A 16,926-nucleotide genomic window follows, 5' to 3' on the forward strand; every position below is an offset into this window, starting at 1 on the left:
ACCTAAACTCAGCGATCAATCCCATCCTTTACAACCTGATGTCGTCCAAGTTCAGGGAGGGATTCCTGAGGCTGTGCGGCCTGGGACCGAACAGAAGGAAAAAGAAGAAAACGTCGGATAGAACCGGTACATACACCACCGGGTCCACCAATTGCAGCAGCAACCACTCGGACTTTTGGAGGAGGCACAGCAGCAACAAGAGCGGCGGCGTAAAGGTACCGTGCAGCAACGTGTCCACGGAAAAACAGATTAAGCTGCCGCTTCAGACAGCGGTCGTTGCTGGAAGTATCGTTAGGAAGAAGCAGGAGAGCTATGTGTGAAAGGACGAACGGTGGACGACAGTCGCGGCTCGTACACGGGGGGCTGCAGGGCAGGCCCTTTTGGTAAAACGGTAGCCAAATAAAATTAACGTTAGCCGATCTAACAGTTTTACTTGATCGTTATTTTTCGTAGGTAGTACAGCTGGTCGTCCCACTTCAGAGATGGATTTTACACGAGAAAAGAATAATAGAAGTTCGTGTAAACGTGTCTCCTATTGGTCCCTCTCAAGTTCAATCTTGTACCAGCTGTTACAATTATTTAAATCATGTGTGAACATGGGAAGGTCTAGTCAACAAACGGCAGATACCCATCTTGAGGATGGGGCTTGTTATTTTAAATACCTTGACAAACAGGGAGAGAGTAAGACTTAAGTTTAGGTGCAAGGAGGTCATTTTCAAATAGGGCACGTTTATATGAACCTTCGTTGCTGTTTTCTTGTCTAATTGAGTAGAAAATGAATATAAGAAATATAATAAGAGCAAGCCTGCGATCGCAGGAAGAAATTGCTGTAGCCCCATAAAATGTCACGAGTCGCCACTGATGAATGACTATTATGAGACTGACTGTGATCATGAACCATTCCATATTACCATAGACTCGTATGTATTGGGTCATCCTGAGAGTTTCCACGTTGATTCCGTTGTACGAGTTTCTTCCTTGTATCATCTGCAAACTCTGAAAGCCGCATTCGAACTTCACAAACTATTCTTGTACTGGTTTTTTATCGAGGCGTCGTCGTTAATTATGTTGCTCGATAACCAAGTTTTAACGCACAAATAGATCAGCTATTTATAACCAAGTCTGTGTAACAATACCAATACGCGGCATCGAACACTGAGGTATCTGTGGTAACAAAACCCGCGAAGACTCTCAGGATGACACAATAGATTGAACTATTCGAATAGAGAGATCAGCAAAAGATTAAATCGGATCAAAATCAATTGGCCCTTCATAGTCATTGCAAAGTAACACACTCCACGAGCTTCCAGTAATTCCTTTTAACATTAATATTGAAATATACCCTTATCAATTTCTCTAACTGTCACAAACTCAGACGGCCAATTGAATTTGAACTTAAGAATCGTTTTGACTTCCTCAAACGTTGAACCAATTGTTTAAAGGTCGCGTGTCGACAACGTTCGTCGACTGTTATTTGAACGATTCGAGCACAGATCTGTATAAGGTTGTGAACGATGCATTAGAATCGAGTTAGCGCTGTTTAGAATTTTTGGAATCTGTGATTAATTAAGTGAACGTTTACCGTGTAAGTATTATGAAAACACATCTGTGGACGAGTATGTCTCTAGTTGCTAAACGTTCAAAGTAGCCTCTATAATTATTTCCTGAGTAATCCGATCGGATGGATAGAAGTTTAATAGTTTATAGGAACAGACAGGATTTAATTTTTCGTAGCTTTATGGTACCGACAACGTTCGCTTCTTTGAACATTGTCCCGTGCCAGTGAACCGTACAAGCGTCGCTGCGACTTTTACAATTATCGATGCGTGCTTGTACGGCTCGGTCCTAATAGAAGTAACATCTGTGTCCGTTTAAATGCGTAGAACGACCGTGCGAACCTCATACAAGAGTCTCGAGTTCCTATACGCGTGTCGACGTTGATGGACCGAACGTTGTGCTCCTCCAACCATCTATATTAACCGAAATTTTCTGTTGCTGTATTTTAGGGATCAGAGATTCGTTATTCTTCTGACGACGCCAGCGATAAAATGGAACGGCAGAAGCATCACGGTAGTAAGAGGAGAGATTTCAATTCCTGAAAGCAAAATAGTGTGTTGTCGACCTGAACAGAGAAACGAACGATGAGCCGAATAGGTATTAAAAATTATCGAATCCAAGAGTCATTGGCAACAATCGATGAAAAGAACTATATTTAATGTCATTTTTTTTTTTTTTCATTGACGACCAAACGAATTTAGATGATCGAGATTAGGTCTGGGTTGGGTAAACGCTAAGGAACACGTTCGACGATTGACGAAGAAATTGAACGCTCTCCTCGCATTCAATTTTAAGAATGGCAGCTATTATAATAGATAGATGTATTTCTTAAACGTTTAAATGTCCCTTTTTCATTTTCATAAATGAAAAATATGGAAAATATGGCGAAGCTAGTCCCGAAAGCTTTAAATAGTTACTTAAATTTTATTACAGTCTTAACGGAAAGTTTAAATTATTTTTATTTTTATTTTATTTAATGCAATCGTAGGGAATCATTAGAACTTTATTGCTCATGATGTGGCAATAAACAGTGAGTTGCTTTAATTGTACGTTAAATCATTCCAGTAGTTTTAAAGGTACAATGGTGCTTCCTTTAACCCTTTCTGTCCAAGTGATTCCATATGGCATCGATATCTTAATACCTCGCAACTTCGCTAATTTAGATTTCACATTGTTTTTTAAGTATAGAATACACACTAGGAAGGCTGTTACATTGACAAGACACGATTAGGTTTCACACTTCTTTTGAAAAACATAATATTTTATTTCAGCAAACGAGAAATGGAGACGGTATGTACATTTAAAAAATTCTGAATTTTTCACGTTTTTCATAAAATATATCCAACGATGCCATACGATATCAAATAATATTTGTGCTCTTTAATTACGTTTAAATAGAATTTTTTCCCATAAATTTGTTCGATCCTACTGCACTAATATTTTATTACAATAATAAATTCCGGACAGAACGGGTTAATAAATTATTTTCCCCATAGAGAGATCGCAATATAAATAAAAATGACACATAAAACGAATTCGATGAAACGAGCTTTAAGAGAATTGTAACGAATCGCAGAAAATCGCGTTTACGGTTTGTTGTGCAAATTTTCTCGTACAGTGCCGAATTCCGTGCGTTCCTAATTGTTTGCAGAACATTTATTTTCTGTCGTTTTTAAATTAATATCGACGGGAATTTGCGTGTACTACTTATAAAGAGACACTTTATTTTATTATGCGAAATGTATGTTCCTGTAAATATTTGTAAAATAAAATGAAAATAATATTAACGATGCCAGACTTTTTCTAGCTCTATGGTACACGCGTGTAAGAATAGTTTTCACGGACATTCAACGCACTTGTTTGGCGTAAAAAAAGGTTTTATTTTTCGCCAATCATAAATTAGATAACTTAAAATTAAGTTCTGTCCAGAGCCAAATATGGATGACATGGCAATCTAAATTACATAAAACAACGTAATATTTGACTAGTAGCTATAGGAATGGCTTATAAAACCCGTAATACCAACTGAACGATTTATCTGAATACTTAACGCGAGGACAATACTAGGAACATGTCCCAACAGTAACGTTGCAACGCGACTGGCGTATTTTAGGTCAAGGAACAAGATAATAAACACATATTCGACTAATATGAGATTATTCTATCGAACTAGACTCCTTCGTTCGCTTGTTTCGCGAATATTATGTCGTGAGCCAATTTGTCCGCTCTCACGACGAACGAATAAACATAGTAGCCCTTAGATTCCATGAAGCTGATCAGTTCCTTTTTACCATCTTCTACGTGGGAGAATTCCACCGAAAGCGTCTGAAATATAATTAAATTTTCCATCATTAATTATCTACGTAGTGATGTTTCTCTTTAACAAAAACATTCAAATTAAATTATTTTCTAGAGTTTGCTGGCTACACTTACCTCTATATTTATCGTGTCGAATGGAATCGTTTTTAATACTTCTAACTCGTAGCCTTCTATGTCGAGACTGAAGTAATGAACAGTGGTGACGTTCAGCGCAGCCATGTAATGGATAAATGGAAAACATTGGACGTAAATGTGGGTGCCGCTGTGGGCCACGTCCGGAGAATTTGGCAAATGGCTGTCAGTCGCGTTCGGCTCGTGAAGACGACCCACGTTTCTGGCCATCAGGAAGGAACTCTGGTGGTGCAAGACAGAGCAAGGTAACAAAACGAGTCATTTTTACACGTCAAATGCAGCGTTAAACGTTTATGAATTTTGAACAGATTTTTCAGGGTTAGGTGAGAAAATTTCGTACCACGGTGGGATATGGTTGAATCCCAAGACACGTGGGCGTCAAATAAGCCTTCCTGTTCTTCTGCAACATTTTGCTAAAACTTATGGGATCCGCTTCTACCAGAAGACCAGTCCAACCGAGCTGTCGTTCCAGGACCAACGTATTGCTGCGGGTCTCGCCATCGTAGGCGCCACACTCCACGAAGAAACCATTTTTCTGCACGCACAAATTAATCGTCGATACCTTGTTCATCGCTCTTTCAAACGAGGAAGAGAACAATGGACAATTTAAACGTTCATATTGGAATTAAAGCTATCATACAGGATGTTCGGCCAATCCTGGGAAAAATTTTAATGGGGGATTCTAGAGGCCAGAATAAGACGAAAATCAAGAATACCAATTTCTCGATGGAGGCTTTGTTAAAAAGTTATTAACGTTTAAAGTTCCGCCCGTTATGAATTTTTTTCTCGAAAATGCGCAGGATTTCGAGGGTATGTATATTTACCAAAAATCATTGTAATTGACCCCCGCAACCGAAGATAATTTTTTTAGAATGATTTGAAAAATTTTTTTTTCGCCGAAAAATTTCACGCCTTCTCGAATTTTTTTCTCGAAAATGGATAGGATTTCGGAGGTATGTGTAATAATCACAAATGATAGTAATTGACCCCCGCAACAGAAAATAATTTTTCCAAAACGATTTGAAATTTTTATTTTGGCCTCTAAAATCCCCCATTAAAATTTTTTCCAGTGTTAGTCTAACACTCTGTATATTTATAATTATAGTTATAGATATAGTAGTTTTATCGTCAATAATCTGCATGTATCTTGCATCTATTTTGTACAAATTTGACACGATCTAATGTTCCTACCTTGTCATTGAGAATTTTACGAATGACATTGGCTTGACCCATCGAATGATCCTCGATTTCAGGATTTTTAAGATTGTACGACTGATTTGGATTGTACATCCAAACTATCCAATTCCGTCGTAGGTCTGCCATGTAACGCTCCCACTCCGGGTCCGACGGAGATAGTATTTTATTATTGTACCATCTAACGCCTACGAAAGTATCGGAAAAAAGTTTAAGTCTACGTCGACTTCTATTAGTCGCTGCTTGATTAGTGTCCTTGACTCTAGCAAAAGCTGAGAAACTACCCTTCCGCTTACGTATGACCTTGTAAAAAAAAATTGATCGAACGAACTGTCGAAATCGGTAGAGTTTAGTAAACGTAGAGAAGTCTCTTCCCTGAAACTGGTCTGAGTTTTCTAAGGACCCGACTTAGGCTGCCTGACATAAGAGAGTACCTGAGGCAAGGACTTCCACTAATAAATGATACTAAGTAACCCTGTACATCATGTTAAAGAAGACTTTCCTACGTTTGCTAACTTTATCTATGTTAGCACTGATTCAGTACACCAATTAGAAAATTCTAATAATTTGCTATTATAATTTAAGTAGAGCTTGAGTAGCCCTCAGTCTTTCTAAGATTAAAGTAACAATATTAGTAACGCGTGCTTAGAAATTAAACGGTGTTAGATAAATGTAGACCGTAACGTGGCATAATTAAATTAGACGTTACAGGTCATCGGTGAGTCTTAAATAGCTCCGTAAGCGACGTCCATTTTGAATAGGGACCGAAGTAACTCAAAGCACGATTTAAAATGGAAATTTGATTATAAGTGTAATAGAACGTCGATTATCCGAATTAGTAGAGAAGCAAATTCTTGCCATTTCTATTGACAAAGTCAACATATAGTGCCAGTAATGCAGTTTCCGCGAAAAGAATTTAAAAACCGTATCAACGAGACTATTTTTCGTGTTTTATTAAAGTCGTGTACGGCTATTCGTCGCAAATAATGTGCACGATCTCCTATTATCGTTCATCGCGTGACATCCGTTTGTATTCACTTTCGTACCAATGTTCAACAGGTACGATATTACACGTGCATAATTACATGGCATACATCGGTCATGGCCACAAATGAACAGGTTGGTCACAATACCGGATAAGAACGCTTAACGAAAACATATTTTCTATTGTCGTCACAAGACACGACACGTTCCAAGTTAATGACTAACGCTTTTATCTAACGACTACCGAACACTTTATGGACGAACAATTTCTGTTGTGAGGCAAGACGACGATAATCACAAGAGTATTCATCTTGCGAGCAATTATTAATATAAAATTCGAAATCTGTGTGTTTGTGATTTCCTCACAACTCGTCCTGTTTGTATTCGATACGGATGAAATTTTGTTTGGTTGCTCCTTGCGTCTCGACGGATAGTATAGGCTACTTAATTTGCAAAAATGTTGACTGACTTTGAACCAGTGATTCTTCATCGAACTATTAGTTTACTGTTATACAGGGTGTTCGGCCACCCCTGGGAAAAATTTTAATGGGAGATTCTAGAGGTCAAAATAAGACGAAAATCAAGAATACTAATTTGTTGACGGAGGCTTCGTTAAAAAGTTATTAACAATTAAATTCAAAAATTTCAAATCGTTCTGGAAAAATTATTTTCAGTTGCAGGGGTCAATTGCAAACATTTTTGGTCATTAGACATACCCTCGAATTCTTACCCATTTTCGAGAAAAAAATTCGAGAAGGTGTGAAATTTTTCGACAAAATTTAAAAATTTCAAATCGATCTAAAAAAATTATTTTCGGTTGCGGGGGTCAATTACAATCATTTTTGGTCATTACACATACCTCCAAAATCCTACCCACTTTCGAGAAAAAAATTCACTACGGGCAGGACTTTAAACGTTAATAACTTTTTAACGAAGCCTCCATCAACAAAATGGTATTCTTGGTTTTCGTCTTATTTTGGCCTCTCGAATCCTCCATTAAAATTTTTCCTACGGTTGCCTGAACACGCTGTATAATGTAACTATTATAATATTTAGAAAATGCATAGGAATTTAACGCACAGCACGTGGCTAAACATTGCAAATTATTTGAACGTCAATCAGGCTCACAGGCCGTATTAGTGCAGAAAAATGGTAAAATCGCGTAACAACAGCAAGCAAGTTAATTTTACACCGGCAATTTCCATCGTGAAGCCAAGAAATTAATCTGGCAGCGTGCATTACTACAAATGATTGATGTTATCAGCCATTATATCGCGTAATCGCCTATAAAGCATGGAAAGGAACTATAAAATCAGAGATTACAGGAGTTTTAGGTCACGATAGCCACTCTCAGTCGTTGTTACGAGAATAACGTGACTGGGGTCCGTGGGCCCCCAGATTAAGAACCACTGTCCCACATTGGATATAAAATAAAATCGAACTCACCGTCGGTGAAGTTGTACCACTTGTCCAAAGCTGAAACAACAAAGATAGCGTTACAGATAAACCGTGATAAAATTGCAGGGGTTGCAATGAAACCTGTGTATCGATAAAAATACTGTCACGTCCCAACGATGTCCCGGTGACTCGTTGCTACGCTGCCTTTATTGGAATTTCGTAAGAATAAACGTAAAAGCAAAATGCAGATATCAGTAACACGGTTCTTAAGACACGATGTTTAGTTTCAGTTTTATTACTTCGAGTTATGGAAATAGATAACATGGACAGAAATAATATGCAATATTTCCTGATAACTCAGTTCCGATAACTTCGTTATCTTTAACTGCATTAAGAAATGCATAAATCATCTAATTCGAAGGGGGCTCGAAGCAACACGTTATGGTGCAAATAAAATGATCCTGATGTAACCTCAAAATGATTTCAAGCTCAATTATCTTATTTAATACGAAACATTTTTCAAAGATTTTTCAAGGTTAATGTGTATTATGTTCTGTGTTAAAACGATTTTGTGTTATTTCGAGAGCCCCGTTAACACTAGAGGTCTACGGTACTCATAAATATTATTTGTTAGCAATTTATGTTGAATTGAATTGATGTAATGATATGGATGTATACTCTAATTAAAAGAAAAGGTGCATTTTAATGCAACTGTCAACGTAGAGAATTATAATGAAAGTATGCCAACGAGTGTCCGTAAAGCTAGTGTTAATTATCGAGTATTCTAATTTGGGCCAAAGTAGGATCGCTTAACCTGACATCGATCGATACTTTCCATGTTTGCGTTTCACGTGTTTAATGAGCAAAAGTTAACGTATAGATTTTATAGGAAAACTTGAAGATAAGTTTGTTTTATGCTGAGAAGGCGAAATAAAAAACCAGATGGGAAGTGTGGAATTACAGAAGGTATCAGATTAGCGAACACTTAGATAGCAAAGACTGTATTGTATCGTTTCAATTTGAATATTAACACATTGCGTACCGCACTCTGTTCGTTCAACGTTCTTCTAGAGCCCAAACATTTTTGGAACTCCAGAAACACACTATACGATGCATATATGCACTTTTTCAATTCGCATTTGGTATTATATTCACATAAGGTATTATTAAATATTACTATACAGGGTGTTCGGCCAACCCTGGGAAAAATTTTAATGGGAGATTCTAGAGGCCAAAATAAGACGAAAATCAAGAATACCAATTTGTTAATGGAGGCTTCGTTAAAAAGTTATTAACATTTGAAGTTCCGCCAGTACTGAATTTTTTTTCTCGAAAATGCGCAGGATTTCGGGGTTATGTCTATTCACCAAAAATGATTGTAATTAACCTATGTAACTGAAAATAATTTTTTTAGAACGATTTGAAACTTTTCAATTTCGCCGAAAAATTTAGGCACCTACCCCCTGTCGATTTTCCTTAAAAATTCGTTTTTGAAAACGAATCGTCCTACGTCCTACGTCCTACAGAAAAGTTGTTTAATACTTTTTTGTAGGTGCCTATAGGCTCTGCATCAGAACAAAATTTCATTGAAATATATTCACTATTATAGGAGTTATGGCTGTTTGAAAATTGGACCATTTTCATGGGGTTTTTCTCACTTTGCGTGGCCAAGGAACAATCTTTCCAATATTTTTATAATTGTTACATATTCTACACTAAAATACGCGGCGTTTGGCTTTTTGAACATTAAAATCATCCAATCCATTCAGAAGTTATGACGTTTTAAAGATTCGCATGAAAATTCGGGCAGACATTTCTGGCCAGAAATTAGATTTTCGGTAAGGAATTTTTTTCTCGAAATTGAGTAGGATTTCGAGAGTATGCCTATTGACCAAAAATTATTATAATTGGTCCCTGCAATCAAAAATAATTTTTCCAAAACGATTTGAAAAATTTTTTTTTCGCCGAAAAATTTCTGCACCTTCTCGAATTTTTTTCTCGAAACTGGGTAGGATTTCGAGGGTACGTCTATTCACCGAAAATGATTGCAATTGACTCCCGCAACCGAAAATAATTTTTCCAAAACGATTTGAAATTTTTGAATTTAATTGTTAATAACTTTTTAACGAAGCCTCCATCGACAAATTGGTATTCTTGATTTTCGTCTTATTTTGGCCTCTAGAATCTCCCATTCAAATTTTTCCCAGGGGTGGCCGTACACCCTGTATATTTTTTATGCATCTATTTATTATGTAGTGTACCCTGGGAGCCCCTAGAAAGGAGTGGACGAACCAGGGGCTCTATGCTCTGGGAGCTGTAGGAGTAGGTTACGTGGACGAATCAGGGGTCTGTATACCCTGGGAGCCACGGGGTTAGATTTATAAGGAAAATGTATGGTATGGTATGGTTTCACCAGGGCCTCTATACCCTGGGGGCCGTAGGAGTAGGTTACGTGGACGAATCAGGGGTCTGTATACCCTGGGAGCCACGGGGTTAGATTTATAAGGAAAATGTATGGTATGGTATGGTTTCACCAGGGGCTCTATACCCTGGGAGCTGCTAGAAGTAGGTTACGTGGACGAATCAGGGGTCTCTATACCCTGGGAGCCACGGGGTTAGATTTATAAGGAAAATGTATGGTATGGTATGGTTTCACCAGGGGCTCTATACCTTGGGAGCTGCTAGAAAGGAGTGGACGAACCAGGGGTATACCCTGGGAGCCACGGGGTTAGATTTATAAGGAAAATGTATGGTATGGTATGGTTTCACCAGGGCCTCTATACCCTGGGGGCCGTAGGAGTAGATTACGTGGACGAATCAGGGGTCTCTATACCCTGGGAGCCACGGGGTTAGATTTATAAGGAAAATGTATGGTATGGTATGGTTTCACCAGGGGCTCTATACCTTGGGAGCTGCTAGAAAGGAGTGGACGAACCAGGGGTATACCCTGGGAGCCACGGGGTTAGATTTATAAGGAAAATGTATGGTATGGTATGGTTTCACCAGGGCCTCTATACCCTGGGGGCCGTAGGAGTAGATTACGTGGACGAATCAGGGGTCTCTATACCCTGGGAGCCACGGGGTTAGATTTATAAGGAAAATGTATGGTATGGTATGGTTTCACCAGGGGCTCTATACCTTGGGAGCTGCTAGAAAGGAGTGGACGAACCAGGGGTATACCCTGGGAGCCACGGGGTTAGATTTATAAGGAAAATGTATGGTATGGTATGGTTTCACCAGGGCCTCTATACCCTGGGGGCCGTAGGAGTAGATTACGTGGACGAACCAGGGGTCTCTATACCCTGGGAGCCACGGGGTTAGATTTATAAGGAAAATGTATGGTATGGTATGGTTTCACCAGGGCCTCTATACCCTGGGGGCCGTAGAAGTAGGTTACGTGGACGAATCAGGGGTCTCTATACCCTGGGAGCCACGGGGTTAGATTTATAAGGAAAATGTATGGTATGGTATGGTTTCACCAGGGGCTCAATACCCTGGGAGCTGCTAGAAAGGAGTGGACGAACCAGGGGTATACCCTGGGAGCCACGTAGGTTTTTAGGAAGTTTCAGGATCTTGCTCTATCGTAATGGTACACCTCGAGCGGTAAAGGTGCACCGGGTTCGTGAGATACTCCTCGTCTTACTGTTAATATGGTTCAGGATTGTATTGATTGAATAATGCAAGTCGGTATAACTACTTGTATGTATTCTATTCGATGCTCAAGTACAATGGTGTATTAACAAAACTAGTACTATCGCTAGATTGCCACGACGGCGGGAGTTTTAAATTGGCTTTTACGCGGCGCGTTCGCGGGAACTACTACTCGGTTTAGACGATCGAAGCTCACAGTTGAAACCACTAAGATAGGATGTTGCTCGAGGGGGATTATAGCCCGATCTTGCTTCGAGTATCAAAGTGACGTCGTCTCGAGAGTTTTAGGGAAACTGAGCTCCTCGAGTAAGAAAACGCGGCCCTTATACACTGGAAATTACTCGGTACAGTGGCGGGGCATTACCATATAAGGTAATGATAACTGGACCGGGTGTGCACACACGGCATGAGTCAACCCTTTCGAGGGGTTGTGCGCTAGATGATCGGGCCAACGCCCAAGCCACCAAACGTTTCAGTCCCACACGTGAATGATATGTAACACAACAATCGATCGCAGCGCCTTTAGTAGGGAACCGTGCAGGACGAGATTAATATGTTTTCGTGACAATATTCTAGTCGATACACGTGAGTGAAGGAATACACGTACCCCAGTTGTAAGTCCTCTCCATTTCGATGTCCATGAATACGTCGCGGTTCGATGGGGAATCAGGCGACCGTATTGGCTGGATTATTATTAAAACAATAATCACTGTGACTATTAGCGCGACCAGCGCGTACAATTTATATAGCCAAAGCAGCCTGAACAGGCGCTCGATGCTGCACGAGCACATTTTTCAAGGTAGAAAGGTAGCAACAGGTTGCCGCTACTTTCACGTGGTGGCAGACGAGCAGGTGAAAGGTCCTAACCCATAAAACTTGGACGAAGAACTCGGGAAAAAAAGAACTGAACCTACGTATTCCACCGTGGTCCATCGATTTCTAAGCTTGTCACATGGCACGATCGATGAACGAAAATCGTTGAATGCACTGTTGTACGAATTCGCGAATCTTGTCCTTCGATACCTTAAATCACGCGACAGTATCGCTAAAAAGTTTACTTTTCTTTCGATCGAATATCGACTCACTCGTAGAAGCGACGTAAACAAAGCTTTATGAGTACGAATAGCACGCAACGATAACGAACCGCTTCAACGACACGGCATTCTTGCATCACACGTGCACTGGTAGATCGTAAAAATATTAACGTGCTAACGAGGATCGAGTACGGACGAAATCCGACTAAGAGAAATTGTAGACCGCGTGAGGTAACGTTGCACTCGCGCGGTGTCGAGAACACTGCATGTGCGAACGAGACGTTTAACGAATGCCCGTTTAAATTTAGTTCGGACGGTACACGCGACCAATCGGAAGCTTACGAAGCATCGAATACCCTCATCTGTTCCGATCTCACATTTAATCGAGATAAAAAGTTAACGGGATGTCTGAAGGCACTGGATTATCGCCGAAACTGGACCGCGTGATATTCATCCGACGACGTATCGATAGCGAATGCATATTGGCCTTCTTGGCTAGCGTACACGATGCGGCGTTCGCGTTCCCTGATATTGAATGTGTGACGACACAAGAGGTGGAAGTATTCCGTGGAGCAGCGTAAAAGTGTGCGTGGACCTCGTGCGTCACTTGTAAACACATGCTCAAAACACGTGTCGTAAATGGTATATAAAAAGCGTGCATGTAAGAATTAAACAACCTGATATTCCATGTTCCTATCGAACAGCATACATCGCAGCCGACTACGGAACGTCGGCAATTATTTAAGTTTTTTGCGATTAATATTTATTCGTATTGTCCTTGAATATCAGGAACACTGTTGTACCTACGACGAATACTTTTCAGTACTCTTCGATAACTTGTAAATACGACCATATGTGCCAGAAAATAAACTTAAGCTTTGTCTATATTAAGCGTAACATAAATTAACTTGAGATTATAAACGTTTATTTAATAAATTTAAGGCAAGGACGCCCAAGCCTGTCGTGGAATAGTTCACTGTCTTCGATGCTAGATGGCGCGCATTTTTTCGATGTCAAACCCCCTGGTGCTAAAACGTCCAAGTTTGTCGAGGAATAGTTCGTTACCTTCAACGCTAGATGGCGCCTCTTGGACGTTTTAGCACCAGGGTGGCTTGAGGTCGGTAAATAAGCGCCATCTAACGTTGAAGGTAACGAACTATTCGACGACAAACTTGGACGTTTTAGCACCAGGGGGCCAGAGGTCGGTAAATAAACGCCATCTAGCGTCGAAGATAACGAACTATTCCACGACAAACTTGGGCGTTTTAACACCAGAGGGTTTGACATCGAAAAAATGCGCGCCATCTAGCGTCGAAGACAATGAACTATTCCACGAGAGACTTGGCGTTCTTGCCTAAAATTTATTCGTATACCTCGTCTGCGTTTGGCATTCAGGGCAATGAAAATTAAACAAACTCAATCTTAATCTGTAGAATTCTTCCTCCTGTCGATCCTTTTGCAACATCGTATTCTCTGGAGTTTGTATAAGGATTGAAACGACAGAATCTTTAAGATTCATTCAAACTTTAATATCAGAAGAACGTGTCCAAGCCCGTAGATTATTTTATAATAAACTCTTAAACTATACAATAAACATAATGCAAAAGATATTTTTCTTGTTTTTTATTAACGACAGCTAAGCCTCTCTCAGGCTTATGTGTCCCTTTGGTTGATACATTGACTATAAATATTTTTGTTTTAATAATTGCACTTATGAATGTATGTACATAGCTTGAGTATTAGCCTACTTAGCCTAGTCAGTCTTAGGTTATTTGTACTTATTTTACTACTTATGTCTAGATTATAAAGATAGTCTATGGTGGAGTAGAAACGCGTCAATGGTAAAGAACGCCTTAATGTTGGGCTGTTGCAGATATGTTTGAATACGGTGAGGTGATTTCCAGGTGTTGTGTTCCAAATCTTTTAACATGCTTTTCTCTGCTCTTTCATCAGCGGCCAGTCCAGTCCCAAAAAATGTGATTACCACCTGCAAAAGATATTTTTATTATGAAGACACTGCATCGCCATCTACAGCAGAACGTTCGAGTTTGTCGAGAAATAGTTCGTCATCTTTCGTAAAGAAGTGAATTCTTTCTTTATTACAAAAGTATGCTTTGGACTGCGTAGAAATACATCTAGTTCTAAATAATTGGCAACTATTTAACGACACAAGTTTCGAACGTGTTTGATAAGTGTTATATACCAATTCCATTTTATTTCAACGAGGTGTCTAGATTACGCATAAATCTAACGGATCTTTAAGACCAATTTGTAAAACCTTCTGTAATTTTATAACCTATAAATCATGTCAATTATAACAATCTTGTATAGAATGTTTAAATAAAGTAATGACTTCTCTTATCCTGTACCTTCTTCTAAAACAAAAACGAATTTGATATACTTAACCTAACAATCAAATATATGGTAATAATTTTTAATGAAAAATTAGACGTTCCCTTCGTTGATGCATTGTACACTCGATTAAAAAATGTACGATATATGCCATCCTAGCGTAAGTAACACAGAAATGCTTGAAATGTAAGAATACTAGCAACAGATAATATCTATGTGTTTTTATATTTCAAGTATTATTACATTGGAAAATTGGGATGCACCGATCCTATAAAAATAAGTACGACGTTTTACGTTTATATCGAACTATGCGAAGGTAACTAAAACGATATTAGAAATCTAGAATTTTGAGGTTCCTTTAACCAGACAATTATCATCTACCATTAGCAAGGAGATATTGGGAGGTTAATTACAAATATAACGAAAGTCTGGATTTACTCTATTTGGAAGTTAAACGGAAAAAGAATTCAGAAATAGAAATTTACGTACCTTGGTCTACATTGTACAATATATCCCTCGATAAAATTGAAAGCATACAACAAGGTTTGAATGTAGAAAGGTAAATGGAAGCATCGTTTATGAATCTGACGATATACATTGTATTTTACGCTATTATAAATGAATTCGTTTTTGTTTCACCAGGGTCACGTTCGTGTTTAAATCAGAAGACAGTACCAGTGTCATTTATAAAGCAACTAAGGGCCTTGTGAGACCTATGGCCCCAGAAGCAACCAAGTTGATGAAGGAAAAGGAAGAAAAGAAAGCACAATTGGAAAAGGAGATTCGAAAAAATACTTCCAACTTGTACGAATTGGCGAAGTCTTTGAACACGGAGAACAGCGATCAAAATGAACCTGGTACAAGCCAGGAATTTCGCGACTGAAATATATAGAAACAGTACCAAAATCTGAGAGTTAACATTCGTTTCGTTATTGTAAAAATTCCGTACAGGCGCGACAGACATTGAACACGAATTCGTTATGTATTGCTTTCAGATATTTATTATTCAAAGTATTACTTGTATCATTGAAATATTGTATATTCAAGAATTACCGCTAAAAGTTACTTAACTATTCGGAGTGATATGTATTAAGCTGCCACTGCAAATGTATACGTTAAATAAATTACTCCTTAAGGACATTCTGTAGGCATCCTTTATGTAGGGTTACTAACCTATGTGTGTACGTGATTTAGTAAACGCTACGAGGCACATGCTGTTTTCATTACTATCGGATAAAGATAAATATAGTGAACATTTTACCTAGGGTTAAAACTTATTAATCCTACGTTATTTCGTATATATATAAAAATAAGTAACGAAAGTATATTCTAACAAGGTTTCTACTACGAGTGTTAAAAATAGATCTATCTACAAAAAAATTGCCGACACTTGTATATACAGTTTTCGATCATCGGTTTTCGAACGACACTTCATTTTTAAAGTTGCAGTACACATACAAAATTTCACGCCGTTAAAAGCCACTCATGTACGTGATGTTAATACAATGTTTTCTTTCTTCATATCCATATTATATATAAATATATACAGGGTGTTCGGTCAACCGTGGGAAAAATTTTAATGGGAGATTCTAGGAGGTTAAAATAACACGAAAACCAAGAATATCAATTTGACGATTGAGGCTTCGTTAAAATGTTATTAACATTTAAAGTTTCACCAGTACTGAATTTTTTTCTCGAAAATGCGCAGGATTTCGGGGGTATGTCTATTCACCAAAAATGATTGCAATTGACCCCCGCAAACGAAAATAATTTTTCCAGATCGATTCGAAATTTTTTAATTTTGTCGAAAAATTTCACACCTTCTCGAATTTTTTTCTCGAAAATGGGTAGGATTTCGAGGGTATGTCTAATGACTAAAAATGATTGTAATTGACCCCCGAAACCGAAAATAATTTTTCCAGATCGATTCGAAATTTTTGAATTTTGTCGAAAAATTTCACATCTTCTCGAATTTTTTTCTCGAAAATGCGCAGGATTTCGAGGCTATGTCTATTCACCAAAAATGATTGCAATTGACCCCTGCAAACGAAAATAATTTTTCCAGATCGATTCGAAATTTTTAAATTTTGTCGAAAAATTTCACACCTTCTCGAATTTTTTTCTCGAAAATGGTTAGGATTTCGAGGGTATGTTTATTGAACAAAAATGATTGTAATTGACCCCTGCAACCGAAAATAATTTTTCCAAAACGATTCGAAATTTTTGAATTTTGTCGAAAAATTTCACATCTTCTCGAATTTTTTTCTCGATAATGCGCAGGATTTCGGGGGTATGTCTATTCACC

General features: G+C 38.5%; 2 protein-coding genes across 2 annotated transcripts; one reads left to right on the top strand and one right to left on the bottom strand.

The window, feature by feature from the left end:
- Positions 1 to 3,029: 3,029 nt before the first annotated feature.
- On the bottom strand, positions 3,030 to 12,781 carry LOC143351375 (protein Star-like). The gene is made up of 6 exons (XM_076782844.1): positions 11,843 to 12,781; positions 7,633 to 7,662; positions 5,200 to 5,390; positions 4,349 to 4,543; positions 3,991 to 4,230; positions 3,030 to 3,882 (listed from the first exon to the last, which is right to left on the bottom strand). Exons 1-6 carry the CDS (start codon positions 12,024 to 12,026, stop codon positions 3,727 to 3,729), a joined length of 996 nt encoding a protein of 331 aa, XP_076638959.1. The 5' UTR covers positions 12,027 to 12,781; the 3' UTR covers positions 3,030 to 3,726.
- A 1,482-nt stretch (positions 12,782 to 14,263) lies between these two features.
- On the top strand, positions 14,264 to 15,761 carry LOC143351374 (uncharacterized). Its single transcript, XM_076782843.1, has 4 exons — positions 14,264 to 14,781; positions 14,856 to 14,937; positions 15,009 to 15,180; positions 15,264 to 15,761. Exons 1-4 carry the CDS (start codon positions 14,758 to 14,760, stop codon positions 15,502 to 15,504), a joined length of 519 nt encoding a protein of 172 aa, XP_076638958.1. The 5' UTR covers positions 14,264 to 14,757; the 3' UTR covers positions 15,505 to 15,761.
- The last annotated feature ends 1,165 nt before the right edge of the window (positions 15,762 to 16,926 follow it).

This window comes from Colletes latitarsis, unplaced genomic scaffold (assembly GCF_051014445.1).
Source record: "Colletes latitarsis isolate SP2378_abdomen unplaced genomic scaffold, iyColLati1 scaffold0145, whole genome shotgun sequence".
Lineage (NCBI taxonomy): Eukaryota > Metazoa > Arthropoda > Insecta > Hymenoptera > Colletidae > Colletes > Colletes latitarsis.

Bases quoted from the DNA above. Each gene is read 5' to 3' on its own strand.
- LOC143351375 (XM_076782844.1), bottom strand. From the start codon at position 12,026: ATGTGCTCGTGCAGCATCGAGCGCCTGTTCAGGCTGCTTTGGCTATAT. The intron at 7,663-11,842 runs GTACGTGTATTC...TTGTTGTTTCAG, and splicing joins GGAGAGGACTTACAACTGGG to CTTTGGACAAGTGGTACAAC. The intron at 5,391-7,632 runs GTGAGTTCGATT...ATACTTTCGTAG, and splicing joins GTGGTACAACTTCACCGACG to GCGTTAGATGGTACAATAAT.
- LOC143351374 (XM_076782843.1), top strand. From the start codon at position 14,758: ATGTACGATATATGCCATCCTAGC. The intron at 14,938-15,008 runs GTAACTAAAACG...ATCTACCATTAG, and splicing joins TTATATCGAACTATGCGAAG to CAAGGAGATATTGGGAGGTT. The intron at 15,181-15,263 runs GTAAATGGAAGC...TTGTTTCACCAG, and splicing joins CAAGGTTTGAATGTAGAAAG to GGTCACGTTCGTGTTTAAAT.